A 25,706-nucleotide genomic window follows, 5' to 3' on the forward strand; every position below is an offset into this window, starting at 1 on the left:
TAGGAAGGGAAATGGAAGAATAGTGAAATACCACAAATCCATGGAATGTACCAAGAACAGGACTGAGAACGGACCATGTATCGTCTTGTTTAATTAGTGTTCTTACTTCTGCTCTTTAAATTACTTTGCCAAACCTGTCCTCATCTCATTTTATGTTGTTTTTTTTTTTTCTGCTGTAAAACTGCCAACCCTGTGTGAGGGTGATCTAATATACTGCTTCATTTTGGCAGTGGTGTGGAGAGGACATAGGTGTGTGTGTGTGTGTATGTAGGGTTGTATCTGTATAGCAACAGACAGCATTCTCATGTTGAAAAACAAAAACTTTAATTATTGCTCTTGATTTACCTTACTCTTTAGGCAGAGAAACAGTCATGGCTGACTATTTTGAGCACTGACATTTTCTGAGTCTCTAATCTGGGCTCTGATATTGACTCCCTCTTTTCTTCTTGTGAGTTTTCTAGTGAACATGGAGCTCTTGGGACTAGGGATGAGTCTAAGGAGGAATAGCCTTCCCAGTAATGTGGAGCAGTGACACCTCTATGTTGTTGGTTGATTGAAAGGGGGATGTCAGTGATGCCAGTCCTCTCGTTCATATCATGAATGTATGTTTATCTAAGCCACAGTAACATCAAAAGCATCCAGTTAGAGCAGGAATATCTGCAATTAGTTTTGATGATTTTATGAACAATGTCAGTAGAGTTTTCACCTCTTTTGTTTTGGCATCTGCCAATTTAGACATGCCTTTCCCATGCTGCCTCTGTGCTTAGCCCTGTTTCTGATCTGTTTAACTGCAGTATTATCTTTAACAGTGTCAGCACCTTTGTGCTAGGCAGCACACAGGAACATCCATTTCTGTCATGCTATTTCCTTAGGGGAAAAGCTATAATTAAACTTCTGTGTGTTTTATCAATCTTAAGTTTATTTTTTTAATACATACTGAATATTCAGAGCAGTACAGCAACAGCAGATGGTCCCACCTTGCACAGTTCCTATGTTGATCTTGGAATTAAAAATGTTTCTTCAGTTTTCTTTATTAAAACTACATTGATGCAGCAGCATTTCCTCATCCTTTTCTGGCTCAGCCTGCAGATCCTGGCTTTCTTACCTTTTTCATTTCAATTAAAAGGCTGATTCTGGCTTGGATGCTCTGTTACTTCTTTGGTGAGACACCATGATTATATTACAGCACACCTTTGTGGTGGTCTTAAACACACGGCCTAAAGCATAGTGATTTTAATCACCTGAGAAATTCAAACTTTTCTAGGACCAGGACTGCCTGAAGGATTATGGTGCTGTTAAAAAAAAATAAAAATAAAAAGAAATGGAATGTATGTATTTCAATCAGGGAAACAGCTTGACTTTGACCATTTATACACATTTCAGACATTGGCATTGGACACAGTCTGTTAAATAGTTCCCGATTTTCAGCGTCTTTTTGTAGTGGGCTATAAATACTCTATTCAGATTCAGGCAACCAAAGCACACGTGAAGTAAGACAAGCTGGTGGCACATAAAATGCCTCATTATTTGATGCCTTTGCTTTCTGATACTTTTATAATGTTTGTGATTTCTTTAATGTATTTTTGTGCTCTTAGCTACTTTTCATCTGATTTTGAAATGTAAATAGCAGATGCAATAATACATGCTTTAGTTATTTTAGGAATTTATTTATAGGCCCACCTCTATTCCCACTGCAGATGACAAAGTTTTTACACTCTGATAATAAATAATTGGAGTTGCACATATGGCAGCACATTTTTGTACTTGCCTATTCTCTCTGATGTGACTTAATATTTTTTTTTTAGCTGAATAAATGGGGCTGCAACAGACATATGTCTTGTCTTTTCTGTATTTTTCTCAAAAAGAAATGCCCACATTTAATTAGGAAGTGGACCTTGCTGTCCAACTGGTTGTATAACCTATTTCTGAAGTTGGCTAATGTGACACCAAAAAAAAAAAAATACAAAAAGCTTCTGTGGTATATTCTTAAGTGAAGTCATGGAAAGAACTTTTCCTCCCACTGTTTGTCTGCTTGTCCTTCCAGTATCTGACTTAGGTTCTAAACATAATATGTGCAGTAAATGCCTTGGCATATGAAAAAGGAGCCTGTGGCAGACAAGTGAACTAAACGCAAGTACCATCTTAGTCTAGTGCCTTAGCAATCAGTGTAGGTTTAGAGACTACTTGTGATATCTTTACAGAATCCTGGAATTGTTTAGGTTGAGAAAGTACCTCTTGAGAGTGTCCAAAGCCTTTCTCAAAGAGGGTCAGCAAAGCAAGCTGCCAAAGACTTTGTCCTGTTGCTTTTTGCATACCTTCTACTGGGCAGTCTGTTCCAGTGTTTGACCTCCATCCCAGTAAAACAATTTACATGTGCTCAGATGAAATTTCGTGGGTTTTAAATTGTGCCCATTCTCTCATTTTCTATCAGTGGGCACTATTGGGAAAAGTCTGGACCCCTCTTCATTCCCTCCCATCAGGTATTTATATGCATAGATAAGTTCCCCCTGAGACTTCTCCAAGCTGAACAATCGTAGTTCTTTCAGCTTTTCCTCATGTGAATGATACTTCTTAATCATCATGGCCCTGCACTGAACTAGTTGCAGTAGTTCATATCTGTCTTGCAGAGGGGAGCCTAATCCATTTCCTAGTACTCCACAATACTCCAGATGCATCTTCACCAGTGTTTAGTTAAAGGTTCACCTCTCATGAACTGCTGGTAGTTATGCAACCCAGGAGACTGTTGGCCTTTTTTGCCATAAGAGTGCATTGCTGATTCACAGTCAAGTTGTTGTCCTCCAAGACCCTGGTGTCCTTTTTGGCAAAGTTACTTTCTAGTTGATCAGCCTCCAATGTGTAATGATGCCTGGGGTTATTTCTGACCACGTGCAGGACATTTGTTGAACTACAGAGGGACCTGGATAGACTGGATTGATGGGCCAAGGTTAACTTGTATGTTTCAATTGGGCCAAATGTCGGGTCCTGCATTTTGGTCACAGCAACCCCACACAACCCTACAGGCTTGGGGAAGAGTGGCTGGAAAGCTGCCTGATGGAAAGGGACCTTGGTGTACTGATGGACAGTCAGCTGAATATGATTCAGCAGTGTGCCCAGGTGGCCAAGAAGGCCAATGGCATCCTGGCTTGTATCAGGAATGGTGTGGTGAGCAGGACCAGGGAGGTAATCCTGCCCCTGTACTTGGCATTGGTGAGGCCTCACCTCGAGTACTGTGTTCAGTTTTGGGCACTTCAGTACAGAAAGGACATGGAGGTGCTGGAGCAGGTCCAAAGAAGGGCAACAAGGCTGGTGAAGGGCTTGGAGGATATGCCCTACGAGGGGAGACTGAAGGAACTGGGGCTGTTTAGTCTGGGGAAAAGGAGGCTGAGGGGAGACCTTATTGCTCTCTTCCAGTACCTGAAAGGTGCTTCAAGTGAGAGCGGGGCTGGTCTCTTCTCACTGGTGACAGGTGACAGGATGAGAGGAAATGGCCTCAAGTTGCACCAGGGTAAGTTTAGGTTGGATGTCAGGAAAAACTTCTTTACAAAAAGGGTTGTTAAGCACAGGAATAGGCTCCCTGGGGAGATGGTTGTTAGGGTAGTTTGGTTAGGTTGTGGTTAGACTTGATGGTCTTTAAGGCCATTTCCAACCAAGCGATTTTATGATTTGGGGTTCCTGTTTACCCAGTTCTTCAGCCTATCCAGCTCCTTCTGGATAGCAGCCCTGATATATGGTCAGTTTTGTATTATCCTTAAATGTGCAGGGGGTGACTTTTTTCCATTGTCCAGATAATTAATGGAGGCGTTAAGCAGTGATAGCCACAGTATCAAGCCCAGGGTTACACCACTGGTGATGTCTCCTACTACCGTTTGTGCCGCTGCCATCTTCAGCAATATCTCCTTGTATAAAACACTGTAGAAATTCAGTCTTTTCCTGTGGAGTATGACTTTCTCCAATAAGAAAGCACTTAATACTATTCTGTTAGAGGGATCACTGCTAGCATAATTTGTTTCTGCAAAATTAATTTGTGTTGACGAAGGAATAGTTATTTGCATGTAGAATATATACTTCTTAAAACATGAATAATCTTGAGTAAGGAACAATTGTTCTCAGCTCTGCTTTTGTTTTGCATCAGATAACCTACAGCAAAGTTCTTATGTGAAAGGAGGCAGAGATGTAGGTGTGAGATTGTTTCCCATCTCCTTCACTTGTAACAACTTTCTCTGTCAAGTGGCTCAATTTTGTTCTACTTGGTGCAGTATGTTGTTTTAAGGAGTTTATAAGATGGATTAAACTTGATTTGAAGGAAAAAGTCTCACTTTGGAATTCTTTCTGACTTATGAAAACTACTAAACAATCTGAAAACAAAGCAGTGAGATGTGATGCATCTTCTCCTGTAGTATTCTGGGGAAGGTGGCAATGTCAGGACTGGCTGATCACTTCTTGTTTTTTTTAACCCGTTTCTTTGACATCTCATGGGAAACTGCAGAATCAAGGGAGGTTTCTCGAATATCCTGTGGGCTTCTAATTACATTTCCTATACCATCACATCCACCCTTTCTTTGTATGAGATGATAGTTTTAATGATACCAGTTTTTGTTATCATACTGAATACAGTTGTTTTTTTTTTTCAATTCAGACATTGCCGTAGTAGAAAAGAAAAGCAATGGTGTAAAATCAGTTCAAAGTGATTTTATGAAGTTTAACAGTGAAGCGTGTGTCCTTTGGTCCAGGGATTTGGACAGAGTGCTGCAAAGCAGGAGATTTCTGTTAAAAAATTTTCTGGGTTGATTTGAGGTAGGTGTTATTTTCAATGTCTCCATTTGGTGTCTCTAAAGGTACATAATTTCACAATATTTCATGCTAGGAGCCTGGCCAATTTTGCAGCTGGAAAAATCCTAGTGAAAGCCTGTGTCAGATTTCCTTTAGCAAACTTGCAGAAAGTGTTTGATCAACACTGAGATTTGTTTTTCCACTTTTCCTAATTTGCCATTTAACGTACTGTCATGTAAGCATTGATTCATTAGATTTTTGGAAGTATGGAGGTAACGTTTCTATGATGAGCTGAGTGTTACTATGAGAATATGCAACCCAGAAAGAAATTTTCCCTTCCTGACTGCAGATCTTACCTCCACTAAATGTGATGCATCAGTCTTTTTTTCTCAGTCAGAGAGAAGAATCAGTCTCAGAGGGACACTTTCTGTCCCCATGCCAGAAAAGTGAAATGCAGTTATAATCTTAGCCAAAGATATGTTATGTTGGAACCATGCTTTAATTTTGGTATCCTGTTCTGTTTTCCCAGTACCTATCCCTGATGTGAAAGACCCAGGCTTGTCTCTCTTCCCTTAGTCAAGGAAGGAAAGCAGAAACTGCCTTACTGTGCTTCCATTCCCTGTGCCTCTCCCTGGCAGAGAGCTGATATAAAGACACAGAACTGCTCTCATGCCCTGGTGAGGCCCCTGGCCTAACTTCTGTGAAGGGGAAACCTCAGGGTCTTGAGTTGGACTTGTGGCTCAGGGTTAAACAGTGAGGCTGAGAGTGTGGATCATCCTTGACTTCTCTTCATGTGAACATGTGTTCATCATGCTGTAGCCTGAAGATATTAAGGCCCTTGGTCTGTAAAGAAAAGTTGTAGTTCTCTTAAGTCTTGAAAGCAGAGCAACGTTACGAAGAAATACTCCACTAGACTTTTTGAAATGTCTGTAAGCAGTGGTAGTCATAGAACTGAAAGAAGAAGGTACCCTGCTATTACTCTTCTCTCAGGCTGCGAAATCGACCTTTTATTTCTGCACTTTTGCCTTCTGCTTTGTTAATCTGTTTATAATCTGTCTATAACCTGTTCCTGCTTTAGCAGCTAATAAGCTGCTTGAGAGATTTTCAGAACCCTTTAGAAAATTTGTAGTATATGTAGAATATGTAGATTATATCCAGCCACTGACAGTTAGCAGCCATTTCATTCCTTGCATGAGCTCTAACCAGATAGGCAGGTACTGGATGTTACTCTGTTAACTGTATACTCCCAGTCACATACTGCTTATTTTGCTTAGTTGCTGCTTCATTTTAATTTACGTTTTACATTTACTTTTCTTTGGTTTTATTTTAAAGGAAGACATAGAGCATCTTGCTTATTTAAGGAATTGCTCTGGTAGTGATTGTAAGACAAAGTTTTTCCTTTGTACATGCAAGCAGCATGATTATAGTAGATGAAATCATAACAGTAGCAATCGATGCTTAAAATGGGATTGGGTTGGGAGAACCAAAATGTCTCTTAGCCTGAATGGAAGACATTAAAATTGATCAGTAAAATCTAATGCTGATTTTCAGAGGTTTGCTCAGGTGGTTGTGATGGGATTTCTGAAGCTCAATAGCGTGGTTTTTTTCATATCCATAAGATGGTTTTCTTGATCTGTAACCTCATCATAGACACCCAGTGTGTAGCAAATGCAGACAAGCATTTGTTTATTGAGTATTTAGGAATCTGCTAGACTTGGATTGCACTGAGGTGGTACATGAAGAGCATTCAGACAGAATTACTCCAAGAACAATGATCTTCTCATTATTTCTCTAGAAGCTGTATGATAGTCATTTGCAGTGAAACAAGAGGACAGTGTGGAGATGACCCTTCCTGTGTCAGGCAGGAGGAGGAGCAGCCTCTAGTTTCTTTCATGTGGTCCATTATTTTGGTTGCTGAGAGAGGAAGGCTGACCTGCAGCTCCTCCTGGTTCCTACCACTTTGCTTTCTTCTCACCCATGTGGTTGCTGTTTCTAGCATACTACATTTTCTTTGAGTCATTGCTGTTGAGATGGGAATGTTGGAAGAATGTTCTTGTCCTGCTCTCCTCTGAGTAGCTGCATAAGCATTATATCCAGCATGAATGTGAAAAAGGGAGAAACGAAAGAAACTGCAGTTAGAGTGAAATAATTTGAAAATGAAATCCACTCAATATTGCATGGAAAAACACATCGTTACGCTATGAGAAACGTCCTGTAGTTCCACGTAATTTTCTCACAATCACAACAGAATCCTACTGTAATTGAAACAGTTAGGAATGTTTGAAGTGTGCAACAGGGCTTGTGATTTTTCTGTCTGCAGTCCTAGTCGTTAAATAATGAAGGAAAACTTCTGTGTAATTATTTCATCAACAGGTGTTTTAACACCTGCTATCTCCAAGCAGCTTCCTTTTTTGTGGTGTGCTTATTTTGAATGCGGAGGCAGCATCGTTTCATTCCCAGCTCTCAGACATCAGACTGTTATGGCTTTACTGTGACACACAGAGAGGTTGAGTTTTTCAATTGATTCAAATGCTGCTGCTAAAAAACTGTCTTGTGATTCCACAGATTTTTTTTCAGAGACTTCTCATTGATTTACATATCTTATAAAGCATGAAGTTGGCTAAAAATCTTAGGGAAAAAAATGGATTTGATTGCAACTCCTGATACTCTTTACAAACTAAAATCTATTTTTTGTTCTTGCTTCACCTCACTCCTCCCATGTACCCTTCACTATGATACATGAACTGATCTGCAGTGGTGGGATAGATTAGCTATTTAAATATGAAATTACCATAAATTCCTGTGAAAAATGTAATCATTAATAGAATAAAAGTAATACACCATTTAAATTTACATTCCAGTTAGTATTTTTGCAACTGAATTTATTTTTGAGTCAAGTTTTAGGTTGTCATTCTTGGTATCCTGTTCTGCTGTTTGCCTTTAGAAGCCCTTGTATTGTTGTTTTGACAAGAATTACTTTTTTTTTGTCCTGATTTCAACTGGGACAGAGCTGATTTTCTTCATAGTGTCTGGTATGATCTGCCTTTTTGGCTTTAGGAGAAAAGCAGTTTTGATAGCACGGTGATGTTTTAGTAGTTGCTGAGCAATGAGCTATACAGAGCCAAAGGCATTTCAGTTCCTTGTACTGTCCTGCCAGTGAGCAGGCTTAGGGGTACAAGGAGCTGGAAGAGGACAAAACCAGGGCAGCTGACCTAACCTGGCCAAAGGGATATTCCATTCCACATGGCATCATGGGGGGAAGAACTATAAAACTGAGGGGAGTTGACTGGGGGGGGGGTGCTGCTGCTTGGGAACTGTCTGGGCATTGGTCAGCAGGTGGTGAGCATTTGTTTTGTACATCACTTGTTTTGTAACTATATATACGCGTGTATTCTATACTTTTCTGTCTTAGTAAATTGCTTTATCTCAACCTGTAAGTTCAACCTTTATTTCTGATTCTTTTCTCCATCCCACTGAGGAGGGGGAGATGAGTGAAAGGCTGTGTGATGTTCATCTGTCTGCTGAGTTAAATCACATTTTTGTATTAAGATTTTTAGTTCCTTCAAGAGACTTATCAGTGGAAGTCATTCCTGTACCTCATGCTATTTTTAGAAGATCAGTGCTTGGAAATGGAATCCTGGTGTCTGCCACCAATTAACAATGGACATACTGAACTCTAGGGCATTAAAAAGTCGTTATCTTTAGCTGTTGCTTTCAGCAGTATTTCAGCTCTGGAACTTAATAAAGAAAACTAATTTCATTAGCCAGTGATGTCATCTGTATTGTTGCAGGAGCCTATTTAAAGACTGTGCCAAGTTTCATGTAGAAACGGCAAGTAGTAATGTCAATCACAAGTAGTACATAAACAGGGAAACAAACTTAACGTGTTAAGCTCCTGCTGTGGTGTGTTTATTGTCTCTCCTGGACATTGATAACATCAGAAAGTGTAGCAAATGGTGTCTGTAATCTGTCTGTCCTTACACTACCTTTACAAATGGTAAATAGCTGAGCATCTTGCATAGCTGTGTTTAGTATCTCTTCAGCTATGTTTAGTATTTTTGGAGCAGTTTCTCCACAGATCTTCTGTTTTGGTGGAATTGACTCTGGAAAATTTCACTGAGGAACTAGCATCTTAGGACATTTAAAGGTGTGCTGCAACCAGAGCTACCAAACTGGATGATAACATACTTGACAGAAAGATTCTGAATCAAGGCAGAGAGAACTGTGCTCTTAGAGAGGCAGAAAGTGGACAGTGCAGAGGGAATGCAGGGAAAGCACTGTCTATTTGCTGGGGCTGCAGGACAGTGGTAGGAGTGAAGCAAGGTTGATGACACAGCTGAAGGCAGGGACAACTGGATGTTTCACAGTTCCTTGTACCTTGTGGTGCTATTGCGCCTCCTACTTTACAGCCTACATCTCTCTGCAGTGAATGTGCATGTAAGCTATTATAGTTGCATGGCCAGATGCTGATGCCCTGGCAAAGCCCTTGTGTATAACTTTCAGCTGCAGTATACAAACACGATTGTTGAGCAGATGGAGAGTGTAAGAGAAAAAAAAATGTTACTTGTGGTGAAAATTAGCAGTGCTGTAATACCACCTATCTGAAGTGTGCTTCTGTTTATTTTACCTGCTTTAAAATCATGTGTGTGTTTCAAACGTGTGGTACTTTTATAGTAGAATCACAGAATGGCTTGGGGTTGGAAGGGACCTCAAATATGATCTAGTTCCAACCCCCCTGCCATGAGCAGAGTTGCCACCCACTACGCTGGGCACTACATCAGGCTGACCAGGGCCCCATCCAACCTGGCTTTGAGCATCTCCAGGGAAGGGGCACCCACAGCTCACTGAGCAGCTGTGCCAGTGCCTCATTGCCCTCTAAGAAGGAATTTCTGCCTTAAAGCTATTCTAAATCTACTGTCTTCTAGTTTAAAACCATTACCCCTTGTCCTACTGCTACTCACCCTGGTAAAATAATCTGCTGCTATCTTCCTTGTAGGCATCCTTTAAGAACTGAAAGGCCACAATAACATCTCCTCAGAATCTTCCCGTCTCTTTCATGTAAGAAAACACAGCAATTGTGTGAATTTATAAAGAAAATTTTTGTTGTTAAGTTATTTTAAATAAGTCTTTCATTAACATGCTGTGTTTTGAATTATACTTTATGACCCTAGGAGACATCATTTGCCAAGAAGATAAGTTTTGTCATGGTTGTTTTTTCAATATTATGCTTTTGTCTAAGGAATGACTTACGTATTATTATATATATATATGCATTGTTATATATGACTTCTTTATGTATTTAAGTCATTTCTGTGAATTCATGTCCAGATCCTTGTCCTTTAGTAGATTTCAGTTCTACAGTGAAAATGGAGAGGATTAAGAAACAGGCCATATGGTGGTTTCTGTAGCAATCTATTGAAAACTGTGTCTTGTCAGCTCTTGTTGAGGTATGATGCAAAAATTAGTTTGGAAAGGCAGGATTTGGATATCTTGCATTCTGGCAATTCTTTGTTATAATCATGTCTGAGACATGTTAGATGGATTCATGGGAAAAACTAGGTGACTTTTCTTTCTGTCTCAGGCTGAGTAGATTCACCATTTCATCCTGTTGAATTAGAGATATTTGGCACCGAACTACTTACATAACTACTTCCTCAATACGAAGCAGGCAGGATTATGGTAATAATAGTGCAGGAAGACGTTTTTGTTAAGGCAAAACAGTTTTAAACAGGTTTGAGTCATCTACTGAATCTACATTGTTAATTGCTGTATTTAATAATGTGCTGTTTGTGGCATTTGGTCCAGGATTAAGACACTTAAATTTTAGTGTTTGCAAGCAGGTGTGTACGTGTGCACTTCATGCCTGAGCTCCACTGTTATCAATGGGGATTAGGCCTGTCCACCCTAGGAAGTGATTCAGTTTATGCTAATGTATGCATTGAGGGTCTGATTTCGTAGGTTCCATTGCCCCTATGGGATTTTTAACGTAAGCATTACAAACAATGGGCAAATGTAGTTCTCTTCATCTTGAACTGAATTCCAACCTATTACTTACTCAGTGGTACTTCCTGTACCATGACATTACAAGCAGAAAACTCAGACCTGCAGTTGAGAGTAGGTTTGATGAACAGCCCTGATGTTTCTGGAGAGTGAGGGAGGATGATTTTCAGTTGTAGAGGATGATGAATATGCAGTATATTTTATCCATACTGCAAAAGATCCTGGACCTGTAAGGATTTGAATATCATATGGCACCTGTTGAGCCCGTGCTATAATGATGTGTGAGTACTACCCTGAATTTAAGTGTAACAGATCTTCCTTCCTGGAAGTGACTCCCTCATGGCTGTAAGTGTTTCCTATCCCATGTTTGGCAGTATTTTTGTTTTACTCAGACAAAGACTGATTATTATTTATATTATGTGGAGACCCTGTTCACAATCTCTTACACTACTTCTGCTCCAGAAAGCTTGCAGTTCAAGATTATAGTGGCCAATGACAGCATGATAAGTATACAGGTGAGGTTGCATGGGGGCAAGGTTAGGTGTGGAGAGTTCTGCTACATGTATTTGTAACCTTGGTAACATGGAAACGGCTGATTACAATGTGTTTCCATAGGATTATAAATTATCAGAGATGTTTTTTTTTAATTGGTATTCTTTTTGAGCCGTTAAATCATTTCTTTTTTGCTGAGGTAATGATAATGATCTTTCAGGTTTTTGGTATGCGTGGAAAATATTACAGCTGTGCCAAGACAGTGTGTATGCAGATGTATACATTAGAGTCCTGTGTCATCATACTTGGATATGAAATTGCACTCATTACACAACAGCTGTCTGTGTTGAAAGGACTTGTTCAGTGGTTCCTTGGCAGACATTTGGTACAGCATTAAACATGTAAATAAGGAGTATTTGCTTTCAGGACATGGCATAATACACTAAGTACAGGTCTGGGGAGATACAGTTGAAGATACAAAACTGCTTTCTTGTGTCATCTGGGCATTGTATCTTGAACAGTTTGAGCCCTCTGGAAACCACTAGGACTGGGTTTTGCCTTTTTAGTATTAGTCCTCTTGTTCTCTCTTACTGAACTATACTCCACTATAGGGCAAGCAATACACATCTTACACTTTCAGGAAAAGAAAATGAGATTTTTTTTTACATTTGGGATGTGTAGACCCTGGTGTAGGTGGGTGCTGATCCCTGTATGTCTGTGCAGTACCAATGCAGATGCAAGGATGTGATGGAAGGCATATGACTAAAAGAATGGAAAGTATTTCAGAGAAGTCAATAAAAGAAATGAAATGAGGGTTAATGGTATTAGCCTCTTGCTTTTTGTGGCCCTAAAGAATTCAAGCTAAGAGCTAGGGAGGCAGTTTATTAAAGACTGAGAACTTGACCAAGTTCTTCTCTCAGGATTCACAAAAGGGCATTGTAGTCATGTGTTGGGTTGGATAGCGTTTTCCAGAAAGAATGATTTTATACTTGTGGTGGGAGAGAAATGGGGATAATGTGACTAATCTGTTTTACTGTCGGAACTGGAAGTTTCTTATGTAGAATCATAATATCCAGCATTGAATTGTAACACAGGTAGTTATCTGGAAGGATGTGGGCACCACAGGTAATGTCCTGACTGATCAAAAAAAAAAAAAGTTACTTTCAGAGTTAGTGAGGACTAGCATATTTGATGGGTAGTTTTTAATGTATTAGGATTAGCATTTTCTTCTTTTAGTCTGGTTGTTTAATAAGCAAGGTTAAGCAGTAATCATGGATTTATGAAGATGCTTTTCATAGAATCGTAGAATCACCAAGGCTGGAAAAGGCCTCCAAGGTCATCCAGTCCAACTGTTTTCTTACCACCAATATTTCCCTCCTAAGCCATGTCCCTTAGTACAATATCTAAATGTTTCTTGAACACCTCCAGGGATGGTGACTCAGCCTCCTCCCTGGGCAGCCTGTTCGCTCACTCTTTCAAAGAAGAAATTTTTCCTAATATCCAGCCTGAATCTCCCCTGGCACAACTTGAGGCCATTCCCTCTAGTCCTATCACTGAGTGAGAGAAGAGGCTTGATCCGTTTTCTTCTTTTGAAACAGAGAAGGAGTCAGTTTGAGAAGATGTATGAGGGAAGTGTAAAATGTTTTAACAGCAGAAAGGGACCTTTGAGTAGGAACAGCAGCAGCAGATGTGACACAGCCAGGAGTACCAGCAGTATTACAGCCTCTGTTGAGGCCTGGCAGAGCAGCTGCCCCATTGGACACTCTGGGGGACTGGCATCCAGCTGGTAGGGTGGCAGAACAGGGTGCCACGGTGGGACCCACGCCTGGACTGCCTGTATGTGATCTTGGTGGGGCTTTTGTCACTAGTGCGTGTGTGTGGGGAGCCCCATGGGCAGGAGAGCAGTAAGGTCTGGGAGCCCATGTGGCCTCAGGGAAGGTGGTGTGCACGTAAGTGAGCACAGTGGGAGAGTAGAGCTTTGGGGGATTAGTTATGAAGGCTCTTTCGAAATGTTTGTGTTTATTAACATGTTGTAGGCCTCTAGTGTTGTTGTTTGACTGTTATTTTGGTAGTACTGTTATTCAAAGTATAGTAGCTTGCTGGTTCCTTCATATTTACGTGTTAATAAATCAGTAAGCTAGCTTCATTCTGATTTAACTTAAACCACAAGATTTGAACAGTTTTTCCTGCTACTTACATATTCAAATGATTGTGATACCTTCATGCCAGCTATTTTGTGCCATTTTGGAAATATGCCTGAGTTCTTCCGGTATGTTTCCAGAAGGTGGGGTAAATGTATTATACTTATGTTACACGTTAAGGAAACTGAGATCCTCGAATGATCAGGTGTTTTGGCCAAGGATAGAAGGAGCATGCTTAGCTGTATATGAAGGCTATCACATGAATCCAAGCACTGAGCTACTGGTTGTTCACCATACTTCATTGCTGGTTTGCTCTTTGATCAGCTAAGTCTTTCCAAGCCCTTGTCAGAGTATGGTTTTGGCATTAGTTCACGTGAGGACTGTCCACAGAAGGCAGAGTGGATAAAACTATGTTTGATCTCCGTCAACTGGTGCACTTCAATCCCTCCTTTCTCTCACTTGTGTTGTCTCCTAGGGAAAGCGTCACATTCCCTTTTTTGTGCTATAAAATTCCTGCCTGGTGAGTTGTAGCACTGTTCTCTTCATGCTTCAAACACTAAGTACTAAATAATGGTCGTATGTCAGGGCATAACTCTAAGCAATGTGGATGTGAGACAGTGTGGATCATTTGGTCCACAGCTCTTTGGGCAGCTGTGCCAGGGCCTCACTGCCCGCTGAGTAAAGAATTTTCTCCTACTATCTTATCTAAATCTTCCCTATTCTAGTTTAAAACCACCCTCTTTGTCCTATCACTATCAGACCATGTAGAAAGTTGGTTTCCTTCCTCACTATAAGATAATTTTAAGTACTTTGAAGGTACTTAACGCAGAATGTACAACAAGATAGTAATGCATTACATGGATAGAAGATTGAATACAATTTTTAAAGGAAAAAATAATATATTAAATGTCTAGGTAAGATCACCGTAGTGCCTAAATAGATAAGCAAGCTTAATGCAAGATGGTATGCTTTGGCTCAAATCTGATGGATGAGGCCTGATGCATGTGTTGGAGACTTTTGAGGTAAGCAGTACTGAAGTATTTCATCGTAGTCATCATTATTATATCCATTTTCTATAGTATGACTAGAGACCATGATATAGGATATAAATATCAGGTTATGTAGGATGAATACCCTAGGACATGGATTGTTTGGGGAAGTTAATCCACTCTCTTCCACTAAACGTTCAGAATATTCTTAAGTTCCAAATTTGGGATGTTAGTATAGTTTTTCCAATGAAAGGCACTCTGAAGGATAATATTGATTGCCTCAGTTCCATGGCAGCCAGCAGCCCCTCATCCTCACACAGAGCTCCACTGTTGTTCAAGCTGTGTGTGTGGAGTTAAAGCCACACAGCTACCCCTGCAGTAGGTATTCCTCAGCTGCTTTACATGTGAGGTAACTGTGATGTAGGCTGATAATGTGACTTTTCTCTCTGAAAAATGAGTAAATAATGTCAGAGACTTGAAATGCATTCCAGACTGTACTTTTTTCAAGTCTACTTTTTTGAGTTTTAGGGTATGCTTCTTCTAAGGCAGTCTTTTGTCATCAAATATAAACTGCATTATAGAAAAACGGTATTGTTGTTCCACACTGTAGCAGTGAAATCCTTATTGACATTGTCCTTATAGTCCCATTGCATTATTTCTCTTGTGCCTTTGGATCATTACTTATTTGATAGACCAGTCATTCACCTCCCTCCTGCACTTCCCTGAGGTACAGTACTTCTGAAATGAAAGGCAGTGCAGACATCTCATTCCCATAGGAGTTAAGAAAAACATACTTTCTTCTCTTACATTTTTATGCTGAATTCTTTTCCGTTTTTTTTGCATTTAGCTATATTTTATGCCAGAGGAGCAATGTTTATGATATCGGTGTCACTTTGCTTTGTTGTTCAGTCCCTCTTGAAAGCTGCTTACTGTGTCATGTGCTCCCTTGTCACGAGGCATCATGACAAGATATTTAAATCTATGAGTAGGTATTATTTGCTGTTTGTGCTTCTTTCAAGTGTTTGGTGTATATATATAGAGAGAGAAAGAGACTTCTTCAAAAGTACAAAGAAGAAAGGTAAAAGTTGTGTGAGATCAAAGCATCAACTATTTTTATTTTTGAATCCTGGGTGATGCACTGTGAGCTAGCTGGAAATTTGATCTTTATTGACTCTGCCACCTAAGAGAGAAAGAGACAATAAGTTTTTAGGAAAAAAAAAAAGTAATTGGAAAATAACTGCTGTGGAGCAGAGCTGTCATGAAGCAGATTGATTCAGCAGTGGCAGTTGCTTTATTGATTGTGAATCCTTAGTAAATTAAAAAGCGGACTGAATGCGTTAATCTTTTATGTGTGTGTGACAGTGACAATTTAGAATGTTCTGCCAGGATAAAGATATAGGAGTGGGGGAATATTATCTGCTTCAGTCAGTAACAGGCTTTTCAGAGATAAGAACAGACTTCTTCAAATACCCATCCGGGTTAAATGCTCTCTACTGTACCATGGACAAAAAAATAAAGAAGTGCTTTTGCTCAGTTTTTAAGCCATTGGGTGCAGGTATGAAAATGAAACATTAATGTAGAAATCACGTTAATTTTATTCAGATGTTCACAGTGGGTTCCTTAAATTGGATTATTTGTCTGAATTGCAGTATCTAATTTGTTGTTAATAGGAAACTGCCAGATTTTAATATTGTCCAGCTAAGGATCTCTGTCTGCTTCATAGGCAAAATTGAGTTTTGAATTTGGAATTTTGATTCTTCCCATTACTGCTACTTACTTAATGTCATTGCTCATTTGCAAGTAAATTAGTCTTATTTCTGTTTTGTCCCAAATCATCACTGCTTGTTGTAAGGGTGACATTTGTTTAGAAGGGGAGCAGCCACGCAGTGTGAGATAAGAACACAAACTTTACAGAAAAGTAAGGAGTAGGGACAGAGCCGGACTCCCTGCTGATGAGGACGAGGCTTGCCAGATACTATGTACTGTACATAACTTCCTGTTTTTCAGCCTTAAATTCTGCACCAATGGAAACTCATTTCACCTATTTCTTGTTGGCTTATCATAGCCAACACTGAATCAAGAGCATGCACTGCCTTCTCTTACTATCTGTTTTTCTGCCACTTCTGCATGAAAACTCAGTTGCAAGTTTCCATTTCCAACATGTTCTCTGTTACAGGACACTCTGAACCCCTGCTGGTTTGGAGGCACAGTAGTCTGCAGAGGCACTGTGGGAGCTTTACAGCTGGTAGGGGAAGAGAAATTGGAGGAAATGAGCAGCACGGAGTTGGAAGAAGTATTTGCTGCTTCTTTAAGCAGTCTCCAACTTAGCACATAGAGATACGAAGGAGGCCAAGGTTTCCTCCCATATCGTGGAGAGAGATGAGAACTGGAAGTGTAGGAGACCTCACAGAGCTAGGAATCAACTCCTAGAGAAAAGTGGCATTCCTGAATGTTATCTGCAAGAAGTGGGCTTTGTTGCTGCTGCTGACCTAGGAAGAGGAATGGAGGGCCTCCAGGAAGAAATTTGGACAGTCTCATTTTCAGTTTGTTCTTCCTCCTTTCTGAAGAACTCAGTCTCTTACCTGTCACACATGTTCCACAACAGCAGTGGGACAGGGAGGCACAAGAGCCTGAGATATCATTTCATGAATTTAATCCAGCCACTTTGCTCATCAGTTCTTTTCTTTTCTTACTTTTGCTTTACTTGCTATTCTAGTTTAGTCATCCTCTGGTTTCTTTACCTTGCCAGACAGCTGCTGCTTCTCACAGAGGCTTGTGCATGGCCATGCTTTATGGCAGGGGTTCCCTATCAGATCTGTGAAGCCAATGTTTTTTCTCCTTCCTCACCTTATGCTTCTTTGAGGATACCTGGAAGAAGTTACAACGTGCGCAGAAAGGAGCATATTAGGAAGTGGCTGCCATTCATTTATGTAGCCACTTAAGTGTTTCATAATCGTTAATTGGATGGAGCTCATAGGTAGGCTGTATTCCTGTTTTCCCCTATAGCTCTACCCTTTTGTGTTCCACTGTTTGTCATGTTCATTTCCTTCCTTAAATTTAGGTAGATCAATAAGAATAAAAGCTCTTGCTGTAAGGTAGGTAGTACTCAGCATATATCTTTTTCCTGAAATGCCATTGTATTTTCCTCCACTGCATACAGCAATAAATAGTAAATCCTGCAAACAGTCTCGCTTGTTCAATCTGTCTGGTGGGTTTTGTTGGTTTTTTTTTTGTTTTTTGTACTGAATGAATGATCATTGCACCATTGTTTTCTGTGTTAAATGCATCTGTATGCAGAAGCAGAACTGCTTAATTTGTTTTGATCTGGTAAGGGTAGTAAGTCTGCTTTTAAATTACGTGCTTAGCAAGTAGGTTGCAGTCAGGTGCCGCCACTTCCATGGCGCTCATTTTCCATGGTAGCTGGAACCACAACTTGAATGATTTTTTGACCACTTTTCTTTCTTTTTTTTTTTCTTGCTATGTCTTCCTTCAGCCACTTGACTTGCTTAAAGAGCCTGATCCTTATTTTCTACAGAAAGAATTTCTCTCGTTTTGGAGATGTAAAAGGATAACATTTGTAGCCCAAGCAGAAGCAGAATGTAGCACTGCCATCTGGGCTGTGAAATTGAATTGGAGCTGAAAGCATTACCTCAGTATATTGCTGTGGTTAGAGGCCAGGTGGCAAATGAGAAAAGGCTGCTCTCGTAGTTGGCATGTCAGTCAGGATCTTGGGAGACTCCTTGTGCTGCAAACCTCTAAAAATCTGGGTGGGTTACAAATGATTTCTCTCTCCTAATACTGGTTATCTAAATGTTATGCATCTACTCTGAGTTAATTGTCTCAGCTCAATCTGCTGTGAATGGATAGGCATTTCATCCCACATCACTTAACTGCGTTATAGACTAGGATGAATCACACTATTGAGATGCTTGTCTCTCTGTGTAGACCTCACAAAAAGGCAGTAGTTGAATGCCTTAGCTCAGATGTCTAACTAGGAGGTGCTTGAGTTATAGCAAATGATCCCTCTTTACCTATTTGCATTTAGTTGAGAGAATCATTCCTTCCTGTATCACAGCTACATAGATTTAATAGTGCTCCCATGTTCTTGTGAAGGAAGCTATTACTGCAAATATAAAATGAACTATTTTAGTATTTTAATTATTTATAATATTAAATATAAATGTGTGTGTATATATAAATATGTATGAATGCGTTTATATATACAGGTTTTGTGGTTGTCTCAGATTTTTGAAAGGAAGAGATCTTAAGAATGCAGGATAGAGACAAAGGCTTTTGCTTCCCTAAGAAATGCACAGCTGTTTTGTGGCAATATCTTGATTAACACACAAAGGTAGGACTTGAGAATGCCTAGCTAATATGCGATGCTCTGTAAGTCATGCTTATTGGTGGTTGGTGTTTTTTTCTTTTTAGATTGTGATGGATTTCAAACACCCTGATGGCCACACAGTGGCAGTTATGCTGCCTCGACGCAGTTTACTGGTGATGACTGGTGAATCCAGATACTTGTGGACACATGGGTATGTGTAAGAGCCCCTGTCTACTCATAATGAAGGAGAATGTATGTTAATTATTTGCTTTGTCAACAGTATTCTGTATTGAAAATTACTTTGAAAGAAATCAATGAAATTTTGAGATAATTAGACAAATTCCCTCCTTGTCCAGATGCTGCTCAGATTGCATTGGAAAATGGGGGACTTTAGGAAGCTTGTTGTCAATCCCTGAGCTGCAGCTCTCACAAGTTGTTTCGCTCAGAAGTCCCTTTCACTTTTAACAGTGTGAAAGTCCTCTAAGGTGGCAAGGAATTGATTGTACTGGAATTAGCTTTATTTCTTTTTCCTCTTCTCAACTCACATGTTCTCTTATTGTATCACATATGCCAAAGCCTTTGAAGAAAGGGTTGGTTTAGGAGAGTGACTTCTCTTGCATAGAAGGCTTTAGTGTCACAGGGAGTGAGTCTTCCTGGGCTTCTTCCTGTTGCTTTAGGACCGTGTCAACTACTGATAAGGCTGCTTTGTAGTGATCAGGTTTGGGATTCTGGAAAAAAGATTTCTTGAAATGCATCTTGAGGCTTTGCTTATTGTACAGTTCAAATGAGATTTTTGAATCGTGCACCACAGGGAAGTACTGACAATAGGAGTACTGAAGTCAAAATGGCTGAAAACTTGGCAAGGTTTTAGTGACAGTAGTTTGCTTCAGAAGATTATGTAAACCCTCCTATTGCACAGAAATGCCCATGGTAAATGTTTCTTCCTTTGTTCAACCCAAGAAGTCAGTGGTTACAGCAGTAAATGGGAGACACTAATTACATTTTGTAAATTAAAGACCAAATCCTTTTATTGGCAAATTTTCTGCCTTCTAATTTTACTGGCTATTTTGTATAGTGAAGAAGAGTGAATGTGAACTCCCCAGTGGCCTATACATTGTTCATTTTTGTAATGCACTTACACCACCTGTGTAGTTGCTCATTAAATTAAATAATTGTAAAAAGCAGCTGCTATTCCTGATATGCAATGAAGTCCTTTGCTTTTTAGTATACAAGACTTGAGATGGATCTCAGTGTTAGAAGCTTCTTACTCAATTCTGTCGAATACTGTTTGCCTTTTCTGGAAGGGTTATCTACGACTCTGAGAACAATGTTCAGTTTTCCCATTAGTGACCTTGCTGGCCTGCAGTGGTTCAGGGGAGCAATCAGGTTGACTTTAGCTGTGACCTGTCCCGGTGGCCCAGGCTATGGTATGGGGCAGGCTGGAGCCCCATGGGGACATCAGCCAGGGCTGTGGCCATGCACAGACAGCTGTGACACATCTGGGCTGTGGCTTGGGCATGGTGCAGCAGGACAGCCTCCACTCAAAAGCAGCTCCTGAGGTAAGGAGGGACAGCCCTGGTTGAGGCCTCTGGCTTGCTTCACAAGAGCTTTCTCCAGGACCACTAGCTCTGTTCTTCCCAAGCTGGCCCTGCACCCAGGCAGCCAAACCTGTGAGACTGGGACAAGTAATGCACACATTCCACTTGCAGTGATTGCCAGCCCATTCGGTTTGGGATGGTATACCTGCCTATTAAGAACTAGGCTGAGATCAATACTTAATTGACTTTTACCTTCAATGACTGTGTTTTGAAAACCAAGGACGGTAGCTATGTTTGTAAGGAGATCTCAAGTCTTTCTACCCATGCATTTCCATCCCCTCTGCTTGTTTGCTTTTCCTAAAAATAGCTTTTCTGTATGGTAAATGTTTTTAGAAGCAGTAGTTGGTCAACATACTCAACTAGGGTAAAGTGTAGGGATCTCAGTATTTCAGAGTAGGAAATACTTATTTGTCTTCCTTTTATCCTTTTTACAATTATATTGTTTATATCTTAAGTACCTGTTGTTGCAACATCAGGTATTTCTCAGATCACATCTTCACTGTTGAACCTTGTTGGTAAATTGACATCTTCTGAAACTAAGAACAGAGGTAACAGTAGGATTGCAGAGCTTGCCAGTAAAGAGCAAGCTTTTCTTTATGCTGGTGAAACACGCCATTGCAATCAGTAAGACTGATCAACCAGCAAGAAAGTATCGTTTATTCACTTGCGTCGGAATGTTTTTAAGACCATTTGTAATGTCTTTTGTCTGTTCCTCAGATGTCAAATTTAAGAGCAAAAGGTTCATTTTTGGAATAACTCTGGAAATGCTTTCGTTGTGTATATTTGGATACCAGAAGAATTAGGGACTTCATTTTAACTCTGTTAATAAAGTGCTCATGAAAAGCATTTTCATTCTATCCTTTCTGATAATGTGTATCTGAAAGAAACATAAGGTTAAGAAATCATCAGGTAGACCAGAGGATATGTGCTTTTATATCTCATAGGTGAAAGTAAAACTACAGTTTTAATGATGAATTTTATTTTTTGATGGAAAAAACACCGTTCCTGATGCTGTAACAATAAAACAACTCTGTCCAACAAAAATGATAGCATTTTATTTCTGACACAGAGAATCTTATTCTTAGAACACCAGATAAAAGGTTGACTTTTCTTGTGGCATGGACAAAAGGAGAATCATGTAGGTTGAAAGTGTGGAACCTGGAAAAAGGCTGTGTCTGAAAATATTAGCTCCTAGCATGCACAGCTTATTGCTGCAAGTCCAAATATGATTTGTAAACAGTAAAGCTGGTAAAAAATCTGCAAACCTTGGGCTTGAAGTTCAGCTGTCAATGGAATCTTGACCATCCTTAACTGACCATTTCATCATCGTTTCATTAGCTGGACAGGGCAATTCTTTATTAGATCCCATCCTTCCCATAGCTGCCTCTAGGAGATTTCTATACCTGAGGCTGCTCTGTCTTCTTTGTACGAAAACTACACAGACGATCAATGTGCTGCTTTATGACCTTCAAGTAGAAGGGACCCACAGTCTTTCTCTATGATTGGATTAAAGACCAACTTCCCTGACAAAAGGGATGACAAATAACAAGTACTGGCATGGCTGCCTTCTCATCATTCAGATCATTCTTTTGCTTGGTTAAATACAGGCACTGATCAGCAGTTTTGTGTAACCTGCAGAAAAGTTCCAGTATGAATAAGGATTGTGACTGATGGGTCTGCTTTATTAAAGTTGTAAGGGACTTCTTTCCCCTCCCTTGTAGCTCAACCTATGAGAGTTAGAATCATAGAATCTTTTTTTACAGGTTAAACTCAGCTAATCAATATAGAAGTCACTTTTATATTGAGAGTTTGTCCTGCTGGGAATCAAGATCTTTGAAGTCAGCAGCTCCAAAGAGGCTTCACTGAGATGGCTGTTCCTTAGAGATGGCTTTTTTTTTTTCTTTTCCTTGAGGAAATTTCTGCATTAGTCTCCTTGAGAACTGAGTTCAGGAACTGTTTCAGTGTGACACTAACAACTTTGAAGTGCTCAACTATTTCCGTGAAGAGTTTCTATTTTGTTCCAAGAGTATCTACTTTGTCCCATGTGCAAGTGATGGGAAACCACATGTGGGCACAGCTGTATCTCTTCTCTTGTTTTGACTTTCCCATTTTATTTTCACATTTTCCTCTTGTCAACTTTGGGGGAGATCCACTCCAAAGTTATTCAGAATTCCTGGTACCTTTGTGTAACGTAAATCTCTTCATAAAATTATTAGAAATTTTTGTCACTCCCAAAAAAAGATTCCAGTAACTTTCATTTTGAAGTTTATCCTTACCAAAGTGTTTTTGTTTTCCAAAAACAAAAAAGCTTTAGGGTCTGTGACAAATCCAGAAGTAGCTGAAGAAACTCTGTTCCCACTTTGCTTGATTGCTAGATTTTGGTCTAGAAAAAAACCTACAGCACACTACTCTATGAGCGTTTTTGCAGATCTCCAATGTGCTCCAGTCTTTGCATCTTCTGTAGTCAATAAATAGAAAACAATTCTGTTGTAAAGCAGAGTTCATTGAAGAGGCTTGCTTGTAACAAGAAACTTCAATTCAAACTCTAAACTTAGTTTAGAGCTAGCCAATACTATTCTTTTAAATCTGTAGCCACCATTTTTGGTAATGTATTTTATCTTTAAGAAGTATATTTCAGATAAAGTCCTAACAAAATAATCACACTTACTGAGGGAAAGAAAAGAAGGGAAAGAAAATGTAATTCCTTTCAATTACACACGTTAATTAACATCATTATTTTATGTGTCAGTACCTCTTTTCTTCTCTAAAACATAATAAGCTGGAAACAGAAGCAGCAGTACATGAAATAGTGTGTTGTAATCACACTTGTCAGTATTTAAGAATTGCCTCCTTATAAAGATGAATGGTTGTTTTTTTCTGATGCAAATTAAATCAATCTTTGATTTTATGTTACTTTGTTTTAGGATTACACCCAGAAAATATGATGTCATTCAAGCATCTGAACTTGGACAGAAAGTTGGAACAATCACTGCCGATGTTAGAGATTTAACACTAAAACGAAGAGAAACAAGGACTTCGTTTACATTTAGGAAAGTGAGGCGAAGCTCTTGCAATTGCAGTAAGTGTCTTGAGGTGCTTTTCCATTCAAAATTTTTATTTCTATATCATCAATTTTTTGAGCAAAGTAGTTTGTCCCTCTAGTTTTGGCAATCCTAGTAGCTATACATAAATAGCTCATGGTTATCTGTACCATATGGCTTGAATTGATTGCATCCACATGGCCGCTGAGTTTCTCAAGGTAGCAAGACATTTGTGTAACACCAGAGTCAGGCAATTAATCTGAAATCTTGGATTTTACTGGCACCTCAAGAGCTAGAATAATCAACTATAGCAGAAGTAGCTACTATTCTTTAGGTTCTCATCAATTCTGGTTATTTTTCATTGGAAGAAGACTGTAGTTTTTTGAAAATAAGTATGTGAGGGAAGGAAAAGCAATCAGATCTGCAGTTATAGAACCATGCTTATCTGCAGTGATAGAGCCTTCAGACAGTGCAGATCATAGTTGATAGATGGCTCAAAAGTTATGTGGAACTGAAATCCATTTGTGTCCTGAGAACAGACCTGTCCTTATCACTTATAGACAGCCTCCAGTACACATGGTCAGATTGATTCTTACAAAATCATTGAATACATCTGTGGTTTGGTCCCTGTTCCAGTTTTTGAAAGATGAAGAAGGGAATTAAGCATTTGTTGCATTTCAATATTTTACTTTTTGTTTTCTTTAGCTTAAAATGTTTATTTGGAATAGAATGACTTTCCTAACATTTTTTTTCTTGTTTGTGTATCTCTTGCTGCATCTAGTTTACCCGTCTGTCTGTGACAGCCAGAAAGGACAGCAAAGACAAGCAGAACCATCATTTCCTCACAATGAGATGGAGGCCTCAGAGCTGGAGCAGCAATATGTACACAAGGTGTATGAAGAGATTGCCACACACTTCAGTAGTACCAGGCATAGCCCATGGCCCCGAGTTGTAGAGTTTCTCAGGTCGCTGCCTGAAGGGTCAATAGTTGCTGATGTTGGTTGTGGTAATGGGAAATATCTAGGCATCAACAGGGATTTGTACATGGTAAGTAGTAGCTACTGTCATTTGTTTTCATCAGTACTGGTTTTTATTGTCTCTCACAGTTGTGGTAATGTTGGAGCTTCAGTTGTGGGAAGAGTGCCGAGAGCAGGAAGCTGTTGCCTGATTGAAGATTAGTTACCAGTTATGTTAGGCTTCCACATATATTTGCTGGGTGTGGTAACCTTTTTCTCAAACCCATTTTCGCTTTGCAAGACGGATTATATTAAGAAAAAAAGTAGTAGTGGGTGCAGTGGATTGAATAATTGTAATAATTGTAATTGGCTCCTTCTGCCTTTTTTGCTGGTATTGTAGAGTAAGATTGCTAAAAGGGAAAAGAGTAGGATAGTTTGAATTTTTCCAACAAGTGTGTAATTTGGCTGGTGGGTGGGAAGTGTACAGGTTGCTAAAATCACCATGGACAGTGCTTCTTTGTACACATCCTCTTAGTTCCATTTGGTCTGGTGGCGTGGCTTATTTGTGAACAATAGTGTCTGGCTTCCTCACCTGAATCTGTGCGTAGGCCACATAAATATGCCAACGAAATTCCTGCTGGAATCTCTATTTCAGCTCAGATTTTGAACCTTTCTCAATCCTTTTCCTTGTTTTTCTAGCGTCCTGATGTCATTGTTCATGTGTTGCCATCACCTTACCTGTCTCACAACCTGCAACTTCGTCCAGTTTTAGTTATCTCCCTTCCTATTATGGGGACATAAGGACGTACAAATACAAAGCAAAATATTTGGGTTTTTTTATTGCAAATATTTCAAAGACTTTTTTTGCAACATCAAATTTTTTATTTTTTGCCCAAAATAAATATTTGAGAGGTGTGTGTTGTGCTCTCCTCTGTTCCAGAATTGTCTGATTCTTTTGTGTTTGTACTATAAAGCACTTAGAAATTTTCAAGCCTGATGGATCTCTTGTAAGTCAAAGCATTCATTATTAATAAAAGTCAGGCTTGTTTGTCTGTTACAACAGAGAAACAGAGAAAGTTTGTCCTGCTATTTTTATACGGCTATAAAACATAAGTTGTTATTTACGGCCCTGTCTGTATTTGTAGTACATTAATTTCCATTACTCTCTTATAAGCTAGAAAAAAAAATCAACTGATTTATAAGTAGATATGTTTGTGCCTGACTGCTGTAGGCTCAAAATAATTGTTCATGTTCAATACGTTTCGGTCTTTCACTCCTGACTGCAAGAAAAATCAGTGAACTTAACTAGAGAAGAAAAAACTTTTCCAGGGCTCCATGTAGGTCATTCAGTCCTAGAATTAATTTGGTAAATTGCTGTTGTATAGGTCTGTG

The 25,706-nt window shown here is 39.5% G+C and overlaps 1 protein-coding gene across 10 annotated transcripts in view; it reads left to right on the forward strand.

The window, feature by feature from the left end:
- ALKBH8 (alkB homolog 8, tRNA methyltransferase) overlaps positions 1 to 25,706 on the forward strand; it is a 47,662-nt gene that overhangs the window by 13,826 nt on the left and 8,130 nt on the right. For all 10 annotated transcript variants that reach the window (XM_417166.8, XM_004938826.5, XM_025146867.3 and 7 more), the window contains 3 exons: positions 18,824 to 18,930; positions 23,242 to 23,396; positions 24,140 to 24,405. In XM_417166.8, the coding sequence (XP_417166.4) occupies positions 18,824 to 18,930; positions 23,242 to 23,396; positions 24,140 to 24,405 (528 nt within the window). The remainder of the gene's footprint in view (positions 1 to 18,823; positions 18,931 to 23,241; positions 23,397 to 24,139; positions 24,406 to 25,706) is intronic.

This window comes from Gallus gallus, chromosome 1 (genome assembly GCF_016699485.2).
Source record: "Gallus gallus isolate bGalGal1 chromosome 1, bGalGal1.mat.broiler.GRCg7b, whole genome shotgun sequence".
Lineage (NCBI taxonomy): Eukaryota > Metazoa > Chordata > Aves > Galliformes > Phasianidae > Gallus > Gallus gallus.